This window comes from Heterodontus francisci, chromosome 3 (genome assembly GCF_036365525.1).
Source record: "Heterodontus francisci isolate sHetFra1 chromosome 3, sHetFra1.hap1, whole genome shotgun sequence".
Taxonomy (NCBI): Eukaryota; Metazoa; Chordata; class Chondrichthyes; order Heterodontiformes; family Heterodontidae; genus Heterodontus; species Heterodontus francisci.
The window spans coordinates 181,489,139-181,501,052 of record NC_090373.1 but is presented as its reverse complement, the minus strand read 5'-3'; the positions used below and the strand labels follow the sequence as shown (position 1 = coordinate 181,501,052).

Genomic DNA, 11,914 nt, shown 5'->3' with positions numbered 1-11,914 from the left:
CAAGTGTAAGAGGAGAAACTGATGCTGCATTTCTCCTGAAAGGCCTGCCAAACTGATCAGCAAACACAGCCATTAAAGAAACCTGGTTGGTATATTTTATTCTGGGGTAGAGAGTAGAGTCTATGATTGACTGGATAAACATTTAAATATATGTTGTGACCTGTGGAGAAGTGGAATTAGAAAAGACAGTGCACTCCTCCCACCTCAGTCGTAAACCTTGCTTTATTCCAGATCATGAAATCACCGCTGTGAACATGAATCCCACAACTTGAGTGATAGAGTAGAGGGAGCAAGTGTGGATTAGAGGAGGGGAGAGTAGAGGTGGAGGGTGTGGGTTAGAGCAGGAGGCAGTAGATTACAGGAGATAGTAGAGTTGGAGGGTGCGGATTAGACGTGGAGGGAGTAGAGGAGGAGAGTGTAGAGGAGGAGGGTGAGGATTAGAGGAGAGACAGTAGAGATGGAGGGTGTGAAGTAGAGGAGGGGAGAGTAGAAGTGGAGGGTGAGGATTAGAGGAGGAGTGAGTAGAGGAGAAGGATGTGGATTAGAGGAGGGGGGACCAGAGGTAGAGTGTGTAGATTAAAGGAGGAGGTAGTAGAGGTGAAGGGTGTGGATTAGAGGATGGAGTAGAGGTAGAGGGTTGGATTAGAGGAGGAGGGAATAGAAGTGGAGTGGATTGGAGCAGCAGGAATCAGAGAAGGGGGTGTAGATTTGAGGAGGGGAGAGTAGAGGTGGAGGGTGTAGATTAGAGCAGGAGCGAGTAGAGGTGGAGGGTGAGGATTAGAAGAGGAGGGAGTAGAGGAGGTGGTGGGGATTTGAGGGGAGTAGAGGTGGAGAGTTTGGATTAGAGGAGGAGGGAATGGAAGTGGAGGGTGTGGATTTGAAGAGGGGAGAGTAGAGGTGGAGGGTGTGGATTAGAGGAGGAAGGAGTGGAAGTGGAGGGTGCGGATTAGAGGAGGAGTGAATAGAGGTGGAGGGTGTGGATTAGAGGAGGCACATAGGAAATTGGAGCAATGGTAGGCCATTTGGCCCCTCGAGCCTGCTCTGCTATTCAACCAGATCACGACCTATCTTCTATCTCAAAGCCATTTTCCTGCACTATCTCTATATCCCTTGATATCTTCAATATGTAGAAATCTATCGATCTCTTTTTTGAATGACTGAGCCTCCACAGCCCTCTGGGGGTAGAGAATTCCAAAGATTCATCACCCTCTGAGTGAAGAAATTCCTCCTCATCTCAGTCCTAAATGGCCTATCTCTTAATCTGAGACTGTTTCCCCTGATTCTGGACACACCGCCCCCCCCACCCCCCGCCTCCAGCCAGGGGAAACATCCTTCCTGCATCTACCCTGTCGAGCCCTACAAGAATTTTGTATATTTCAATGAGATCATCTCTCATTCTTCTAAACTCTAGAGAATATCTCCTCAATCTCTCCTCAAAGGACAATCCTGCCATCCCAGCAATCAGTCTGGTGAACCTTTATTGCACTCCCTCTATGGCAAGTATATCCTTCCTTAGGTAAGGAGACCAAAACTGTACACAATACTCCAGGTGCAGTCTCACCAAAGCTTTATACAATTGCACCAAGACCTCTTTACTCCTGAACCCAAATCCTTTTGCAATAAAGGCCAATATACCATTTGCTTTCCTAATTGCTTGCTACACCTGCATGTTAGCTTTCAGTGACTTATGAACAAGGACACCCAGGTCCCTTTGGACATCAACACTTGCCAATCTCTCACCATTTAAGAAATAATCTGCATTTCTCTTTTTCCTACCAAAGTGGATAACTTCACATTTTTCCACATTATATCTAATCTGCCAAGTTCTTGCCCACTCATTTAGCATGTCTAAATCCCCTTTGCATCCTCTTCACAATTCACTCTTCCACCTAGTTTTGTGTCATCAGCAAACTTGGAATTATTACATTTGGTCCCCAGATCCAAATCATTGATATAGATTGTAAACAGCTGGGGCCCAAGCACTAATCCTTGCAGTACCGTACTAATCACAGCCTGCCAACCTGAGAATGATCCAGAATCACAGAATTGATATGGTGCAGGAGGCGGCAATTTGGCCCATTGTGTCTGCACCAGCTCTCCTCATGAGCATTTCATTTAGTGCCACTCCCCCGCCTTCTCCCCATAACCCTGCACATTCCTCCTTTTCATATAATGTCTATTTCCCTTTTGAATGCTTCAATTGAACCTGCCTCCACCCCGTTCTCAGGCAGTGCATTCCAGACCTTAACACTCGCTGTGTGAAAAAGTTCTTCTTCATGTCACTTTTGCTTCTTTTACCAATTACTTCAAACTGTTCCCTCTCGTTCTTGATCTTTTCATGAGTGGGAACAGTTTCTCCCTATCAACTCCATCCAGACCCCTAATGCTTTTGAATACCTCCATCAAATCTCCTGTCGGCCTTCTCTTCTCCAAGAACAACAGTCCCAACTTCTCCAATCTATCTTCAGAACTGAAGTCCTCATCCCTAGAATCATTCTCGTGAATCTTTTCTGCATCCTCTCGAACACTTTCATATCCTTCCGAAAGCGTGGCACCCAGAAGTGGATGCAATACTCCAGCTGAGGCCAAACTAATGTCTTATACAAGTTCAACATAACCTCCTTGCTCTTGTACGCTATGCCCCTATTAATAAAGCCCAGGATACTGTATGCTTTATTAACTGCTCTATCAACCTGTCCTGGAAACTTCAATGATTTATGCACATATTCATCCAGGTCCCTCTGCTCCTGCACCCACTTTAGAATTATACCCTTTTTTTTATATTGCTCTTCCTAACAAAATGAATCACTTCACATTTCTCTGCATTGAACCTCATCTGCCACCTGTCTTCCCATTTCACCAACTTGTCTATGTCCTTTTGGAGTTCTATACTATCCTCCTCACAGTTCACAATGCTTCCAAGTTTCGTTTCATGTGGAAACTCTGAAATTATGCCCTGTACACCAAGGTCTAGGTCATTAATATATATCAGGAAAAGCAAGGGTCCCAACACTGACCCCGGGAAACTCCACTACAAACCTTCCTCCAGCCCGAAAAACATCCATTAACCACTTCTTTGTTTCCTGTTACTCAGCCATTTCCATATCCATGCTGCTACTGTCCCATTTATTTCATGAGCTATAACTTTGTTGTACAGCACTGTATCAAATGCCTTTTGATGTACACCACATCAACTGCATTGCCCTCATCAACCCTCTCTGTTACCTCTTCAAACAACTCTAGCAAGTTCGTTAAACATGATTTTTCCCTTAAGAAATCCATGCTGGCTTTCTTCAATTAATCCACATTTGTCCATGTTTCTTATCAATTTTGTCCCAAATTATTGTTTCTAGAAGTTTCCCCACAACCGAAGTTTAACTGACTAGCCTGTAGTTGCTGGGCTTATCTTTACACCCTTTTTTGAACAAGGGTGTAACATTTGAAATTCTCCAGTCTTCTGGCACCATCCCAGAGTCTAAGGAAGACTGAAACATTATGGCCAGTGCCTCTGTAATTTCCACTCTCACTTTCCTCAGTATCCTTGGATGCATCTCATCCGGTCCTGATGCCTTATCCACTTTAAGTACAGACAGCCTGTCCAATACCTCCTAATCAATTCTAAACCCTTCTGGTGTCTGAATTACCTCCTCTTTCACCATTGCCTGGCTTGTACCTTCTTCCTTAGTAAAGACAGATGCAAAGTATTCATTTAATACCTTAGCAATGCTCTTTGCCTCCATGCATAAATCCCCTTTTTGATCCTTAATCGGACCCACTCCTCCTTTTCCCACCCTTTTACTATTTATATGTCTATAAAAAACTTTGGTAATTCCCTTTTACATTTACTGCTAGTATCTTTTCATACTCTCTCTTTGCTTCTCTCATTTGCTTTTTTACTTCCCCTCTGAACCTTCTATATTCAGCCTGGTTCTCAACAGTATTTTCTATCTAGCATCTGTCATAAGTACACTTTTTCTTCTTGATCTAAATCTCTATCTCTTTTGTCATCCAGGGAGCTCTGGATTTGTTTACCCTACCTTTCCCCTTGAGGGAACATACCTTGACTGTGCCCAAACTATCTCTTCTTTGAAGGTAGCTCATTGTTCAGCTACCATTTTTCTTGCGAACCTTTGATTCCAATTTATTCATTTCAGATCTGTTCTTATCCCAATGAAGTTGGCTTTCCCCCAGTTAATGAATCTTACTTTGCATCCTTCTTTGTCCTTTTTCATAGTCAGCCTAAACCTTATGATACAATGATCACTGTCCCTAAATGTTCTCCTACTGACACTGATCCACTTGACCCACCTCATTCCCAAGAAACAGGTCCAGCAGTGCCTCCTTTCTCATTGGATTAGAAACATACAGCTGTAGAAAGTTTTCCTGAACACACTCTAGAAACTCTTGCCCCTCACTGCCCTTTACACTACTACTATCCCAGTCTATGTTTGGATAATTAAAGTCCTCCATAACAGCTACCCGTTAATTTTTGCACCTCTGTAATTTCCTTGCAAATTTGTTCCTCTACATCCTTCCCACTGTTGGTGGCCTATAGACGACACCGAGCACCTTTTTTGTTCCTTAGCTCTAGCCAAATAGATTCTGTCCTCAACCCCCCCGGGACATCCTTTTTCTCCAACACTGCAATGCTGTCCTTAATCAATAGCACCTCCCCTCCCCCCCTTTTTCCCTTTCCTATCTTTATTCCTACTCTCTGTTAACCAATTCTCAATCCATGTCAGTATATTCCCCCCAATCCCATGTGCTCCAATTTTGCTTACTAACCTCCTGTGTGGGACCTTATCAAAAGCCTAGTGAAAATCCAAATACACTGCATCCACTGGTTCCCCCTTATCTATTCTGCTAGCTACATCCTCAAAAAAACTCCAACCATTTGTCAAACATGATTTCCCTTTCATAAGTCCACGTTGACTCTGCCAAACCTACCATTATTTTCTAAGTGGCCAGTTATCACATCCTTTATAGTAGATTCTAGCATTTTCCCTACCAATGATGTCAAGTTAACAGGTCTGTAGTTCTCTGTTCTCTTTCTCGCTCCTTCCTTAAATAGTGGGGTTACATTTGCTACCTTCCAATCTGCAGAAACCGTTCCAGAATCTATAGAATTTTGGAAGATGATCACCAACGTATCCACTATCTCTACAGCCACCTATTTCAACACTCTGGGATGTAGATCATCAGGTCTAGGGGATTTATCAACTTTCAGTCCCATAATTTCTCCAACTAATACTAATTTCTTTCCATTCCTCATTCTCACTAGTCCCTTGGTTCTCTCATATTCTTGGAAAGTTTTTTGTATCTTCCTTTGTGAAGACAGACACAAAGTATTTGTTTAGTTTCTCTACCATTTCTTATTCCCCATTATAAATTCTGCTGTCTCTGCCTTTAGTGGGTGCACATTTGTCTTTGCTGATCTTTTCCTTTTTACATACCTACAGAAGCTTTTATAGTCCATTTTTGTTTCTTGCCAGTTTACATTCATATTCTATTTTTTCTTTCTTTATCAGTTTCTTGGTCCTCCTTTGCTGAATTCTAAAATCACCCAATGCTCAAGCTTACTACTTTCTTTGGCAACTTTATAAGCCTCTTCCTTTGATCTAATACAATCTTTAACTTCTCTTGTTAACCATGGTGAGATCACTTTCCTACTGGGTTTTTGTGCCTCAAAGGAATGTAAATTTGTTGTAAACCATGTATTAATTCTTTAAATGCTAGCCATTGCCTGTCTACCTTCATACTTTTTAATGTAGTTTCCCAATCTACTAGTCACTTTGCCCCTCATACCTTTGTAGTTTCCTTTGTTTAGATTTAAGACCCAAGTTTGGATTGAATTAAGTTACTTTCAACCTTAATGTAAAATTCTATTAGTCACTCTTCCTTAGAGACTCCTTTAAAATGAGATTATTAATTAGCCCTTTCTCATTTCAGAATACTAGATCAAAACTAGCCTATTCTCTAGTTGGTTCCTTAACATACTGTTATAGAAAACCAGCTCATGTACTTTCCAGGAATTTGTCCTCCACAGCATTAGGTTTACCCAGTCCATATGTAGAGTGAGATCCCCCATGATTACTGTATGACAGAGTGAGAATTTGAGGAGGAGTGAGTAGAGGTGGAGAGTGATGATTCGAGGAGGAGTGAGTAGAGGTGGAGAGTGATGATTCGAGGAGGAGTGAGTAGAGGTGGAGAGTGATGATTCGAGGAGGAGTGAGTAGAGGTGGAGAGTGATGATTCGAGGAGGAGTGAGTAGAGGTGGAGAGTGATGATTCGAGGAGGAGTGAGTAGAGGTGGAGAGTGATGATTCGAGGAGGAGTGAGTAGAGGTGGAGAGTGATGATTCGAGGAGGAGTGAGTAGAGGTGGAGAGTGATGATTCGAGGAGGAGTGAGTAGAGGTGGAGAGTGATGATTAGAGGAGGCGTGAGTAGAGGTGGAGAGTCTTGATTAGAGGAGGAGTGAGTAGAGGTGGAGAGTGATGATTAGAGGAGGAGTGAGTAGAGATGGAGAGTGATGATTAGAGGAGGCGTGAGTAGAGGTGGAGAGTCTTGATTAGAGGAGGAGTGAGTAGAGGTGGAGAGTGATGATTAGAGGAGGAGTGAGTAGAGATGGAGAGTGATGATTAGAGGAGGAGTGAGTAGAGGTGGAGAGTGATGATTAGAGGAGGCGTGAGTAGAGGTGGAGAGTGATGATTAGAGGAGGCGTGAGTAGAGGTGGAGAGTGATGATTAGAGGAGGAGTGAGTAGAGGTGGAGAGTGATGATTAGAGGAGGAGTGAGTAGAGGTGGAGAGTGATTAGAGGAGGAGTGAGTAGAGGTGGAGAGTGAGGATTAGAGGAGGAGTGAGTAGAGGTGGAGACTGAGGATTAGAGGAGGAGTGAGTAGAGGTGGAGACTGAGGATTAGAGGAGGAGTGAGTGGAGGTGGAGAGTGATGATTAGAGGAGTGAGTAGAAGTGGAGACTGAGGATTAGAGGAGGAGTGAGTAGAGGTGGAGACTGAGGATTAGAGGAGTGAGTGGAGGTGCAGAGTGAGGAATAGAGGAGGAGTGAGTAGAGGTGGAGAGTGAGGATTAGAGCTGGAGGTGGCTCTGCAGTGACTGGTAGCTGACGCTCTTACCTTGCTGACTATAAAGTACGTGGTGATGGCGAGGAGCGGTGCTGCTAGGGAGAATACGAGTAGGTGCTTCTGAATCTGCCGCTTCTCTAAACCAGCATGCATCAGATAGGAGACCAAACCAAACGATGCAGGAGCCTGAAAATATCCAGACTAACAGCAGTGAGTACAGATTTATGGTAAAACTAGGCAGCCAATCTTATTGTTCTATGAATGATTTTATTCATTTATTCTGCACCACCTTTCACTATTCTGCCATTGCCTCTGTTTAAACAGCTGCAATAGCAGCTCCCACACATGCTCAATGATCGTCCTTCCTCTTGTCACCCCTCCTCCAACCGTTGCTTGTCTGCTGAATTATTTATGAAGACATTTAAGGTTGTATAAAACAACAAACAAAATGTCACAATTTGGAAACTCTGGGTCGAGATAAAAGGAAAAGTTAAAAAAAGGTGTGAATTTGAACATGCTTGTCTCACTCCTCCAGGGGTTTTAGCATTATTGGCAAGGCCAGCATTTATTGTCCATCACTAACAACCGAGTAGCTTGCTCGGCCATTTCAGAGGGAAATTAAGAATAAACTACATTGCTGTGGGTCTGGTATCATATATATAGGCCAGACCGGGTAAAGATTGTAGATTTCCTTCCCGAAAGAACATAGAGAACCAGATTTTATTTGACAACAATCCAGTACTTTCATAGTCACCATTACGAGTAGTAACTTTTTATTCATGGTTAATTTAATAAACTGAATTTACATTCCCCAACTGCCATGTTGGGAATTGAACTCGTGTTCCTGAATCATTAGTCCAGTAACATAACCACAATATTACTGTACCTGCCATCAATCCGATCAAAATGAACCCTTGCTGAAAGGTCTTTCTCTATCAGACCACTGAACTTGACCTGAATATCCTGGTACTGCTCCCAACTGAACCTGAGTCGAATCTCCAGCCACTACTCTACTGCACCTGATCTCAAACTCCCACCACTGCTTCCCATTAGACCCCAGCCCAAACTCCCACCCCACTGCTTCCCACTAGACCCCAGCCCAAACTCCCACCACTGCTTCCCACTAGACCCCAGCCCAAACTCCCACCACTGCTTCCCACTAGACCCAAAGCTCAATATCCCACCACTGCTTCCCACTAGACCCCAGCCCAATCTCCCACCACTGCTTCCCACTAGACCCAAAGCTCAATCTCCCACCACTGCTTCCCACTAGACATGAGCTCAATCTCCTACCACTGCTTCCCACTAGACCCCAGTTCAATCTCCCACCACTGCTTCCCACTAGACCCCAACTCAATATCCCACCACTGCTTCCCACTAGACAGGAGCTCAATCTCCCACCACTGCTTCCCACTAGACCCCAGTTCAATCTCCCACCACTGCTTCCCACTAGACCCCAGTTCAATCTCCCACCACTGCTTCCGACTAGACCTGAGCTCAATCTCCCACCACTGCTTCCCACTCGACCCCAGTTCAATCTCCCACCACTGCTTCCCACTAGACCGGAGCTCAATCTCCCACCACTGCTTCCCACTCGACCCCAGTTCAATCTCCCACCACTGCTTCCCACTCGACCCCAGTTCAATCTCCCACCACTGCTTCCCACTAGACCCCAGATCAATCTTCCACCACTGCTTCCCACTGGACCCCAGCTCCATCTCCCACCACTGCTTCCCACTAGACCTGAGACCAATCTCCAGGCACTGTTCCACTGGATCTAACCCCAATCTCCAGCTGCTCCCCCTCTACTCCCCACCTGTCTCCAGCTACAGCACCACCCACCCACTCCTCTCCAGCTCTGTTCCATCCATGTCCTCTAGCTATGACCCATTTACCCTCCCCAGTAACCAGCCTCTGCTCTCCACCTTGTCTCTAGCTGCTACTCCACCCCTCCCCAGTCACTAACCTCTGCACCCCTCCCTTTCCTCAACTACACCCCCACCCCATCACAGCATGACACCAATCACTGGTCACTGCTCCTTGCTTTAGGAACTCCCACTGCATTAGGCCCAGAAACTAGGAAAACCCTGCAGCTGCAAATGCTGGCACAGAAATGTGTTGGTTCAGCAGACCTGCTATTTGTTTCTAGATCATCCCATGGGCCAGTCTGCATCTTCCCACTCAGTGGTTTGTTAGCATCTGCTTTATCTCCCCATGGAGCCTTAATTGAAATAATCAACAAAGAGTTACGAGAGTAAAGAAGTTTATTCTTCACTTTAAAAGAAACAAGGGCATGTTCACTGAAAGGATTGCATGCTATTTGTGTACAGGCAACAGCTTTTTAGTTTGTATACACACTACGAGAGAGGAAACAGCTGACTTTTAAAAATATAAGCAAGAGCTTTTTTTTATTATTCATTCATGGGATGTGAGCATTGTTGGCAAGGCCAGCATTTGTTGCCCATCCCTAATTGCCCCTAAGAAGGTGATGATGAGCTGCCTTGTTGAACTGTTGCAGTTTATATGGTGTCGGTATACCCACAGTGCTATTAGGCAGAGAGTTCCAGGATTTTGACCCAGCGACAATGAAGGAACAACAAACATAGTTTCAAGTCAGGATGGTGTATGATGGATAAAAACATGGAGTTGGTGGTGTTCCTAGGATATCACTGCTGTCCAGTTTCATGGTATTGGAAGTCACAGAGAAGGGAGGTGATGTTGAAGAAGTCTTGGTGAGTTGCTGCAGTGCATTCTATAGATGGTACACACTGCAGGCAATGCACTAGTCGTGGAGGAACTGGATATTGAGTTTGATGTGTGTTGTATTTAGTGTGACAGGAACTGTTTATTATTTCCATAATACTATATACACTCTAATCAAGCCTCTGAAGATAGCATCCATCATGTTTCTCTCTCCAGCCTAACCTCGTAATGATGACATCATCACTCACTGTCTTCAGCATTAACGCTTTACATCCTTATACTGCAGTCCAGTGGCAAAAGCATGATCAGGTGAATGGCTCTGTCCAGGATGTCTAAGTACTGAGAATTAAATTCCTTTTAAAATGTGGGGAGGGAGAGTGGGGGCAAGAGAAGGCCAGAGTTGGAGGGGTTTATGGGAGGGAATGTCTCCCACTGGCTGGAGGAACTGACAACGAACACTACCCCTTTCTCAAGGGGCCCACTCCAGTTAGCACAAAGCTGCAACCTCTATCCTTTCCAGACTAGTTTATTTATTTTATTTGGTTTTCCTATTGCTTGATTTCCATCATATTCCCCTCACCATCAATTCATTCAAATTAACTTACATTTATTTTCGAAATGACCTGGACTGTGACTATTTTTATCACTTTCTCCCTACATATTAAAAACCATTTCTCTGTCATTCTCTCACCTCTTTGGTCCTAGAGACACGATGGCGCAGTGGGGCGGCGCAGTGGTTAGCACCACAGCCTCACAGTTCCAGGGACCCAGGTTCGATTCTGGGTACTGCCTGTGTGGAGTTTGCAAGTTCTCCCTGTGACCGTGTGGGTTTCCACCGGGTGCTCCGGTTTCGTTCCACAGCCAAAGACTTGCAGGTGATAGGTAAATTGGCCATTGTAAATTGTCCCAAGTGTAGGTAGGTGGTAGGGAATATGAGATTACTGTAGGGTTAGTATAAATGGGTGGTTGTTGGTCGGCACAGACTCGGTGGGCCGAAGGGCCTGTTTCAGTGCTGTATCTCTAAATAAAAAAATAAAATAAATAAATTCATTCGAGGTGCTTTGATTTTCAGAGGTTGCAGCCAACTGAGGGCAGATTCCAGCAGCGGCTCGAGATACAAGGAAAGATCTGGCTGATCTGGACGAGCCACATCAACACCGTGGCTATAAAAGAGGCAGAGGCCGGGTAAAATGACTTTCCTCCCGAATCCGCAAAGCTCCTTCAACATCTACAAGGCTGAAGTTGTAATGGAATTATTGGTAGGAGTGACCACCACACAGTCCTTGTGGAGACGAAGTCCCACCTTCACACTGAGGAGACCCTCCATTGTGTTGTGACATGACCACCGTGCTAAAAGGGATAGATTTCGAACAGATCCAGCAACACAATACTGGGCATCCATGAGGCATTGTGGACCATCAGCAGCAGCAGAATTGTACTCAACCACAATCCATAACTTCATGGCCTGGCATATCCCCCACTCTACCATTACCATCAAGCCAGGAGACCAACCCTGGTTCAATGAAGAGTGCAGGAGGGCATGCCAGGAGCAGCACCAGGCATACCTCAAGATGAGGTGTCAGCCTGGTGAAGCTATAACAGAGGACTACTTGCATGCCAAACTGCGTAAGCAGCATGCAATAGACAGAGCTAAGCGATCCCATACCCAACGGATCAGATCTAAGCTCTGCAGTGCTGCCACATCCAGCCGTGAATGGTGGTGGACAATTAAACAACGAACTGGAGGAGGGTGGCTCCACAAATAACCCCATCCTCAATGATGGGGGAGCCCAGCAGATCAGTATGAAAGATAAGGCTGAAGCATTTGCAACAATCTTCAGCTAGAAGTGCCGAGTTGATGATCCAACTCTGCCTCCTCCTGGAGTCCCCAGCATCACAGATGCCAGACTTCAGCCAATTCATATCAAGAAACGACTGAAGGCACTGGATACTGCAAAAGCCATGGGCCCTGACAATATTCCGGCAACAGTACTGAAGACGTGTGCTCCAGAACTTGCTACGCCCCTAGCCAAGCTGTTCCAGTATAGCTACAACACTGGCATCTACCCTGCAATGTGGAAAATTGCCCAGGTATGTCCTGTACACAGAAAGCAGGACAAGTCCAACCCGAC

At 45.0% G+C, this 11,914-nt stretch overlaps 1 protein-coding gene across 2 annotated transcripts in view; it reads right to left on the bottom strand.

Moving 5' to 3' along the window:
• Positions 1 to 11,914, bottom strand: part of LOC137365033 (zinc transporter ZIP9-like) — a 160,088-nt gene that overhangs the window by 12,190 nt on the left and 135,984 nt on the right. For both annotated transcript variants that reach the window (XM_068027896.1, XM_068027895.1), the window contains exon 6: positions 7,131 to 7,265. In XM_068027896.1, coding sequence (XP_067883997.1) covers positions 7,131 to 7,265 — 135 coding nt within the window. The remainder of the gene's footprint in view (positions 1 to 7,130; positions 7,266 to 11,914) is intronic.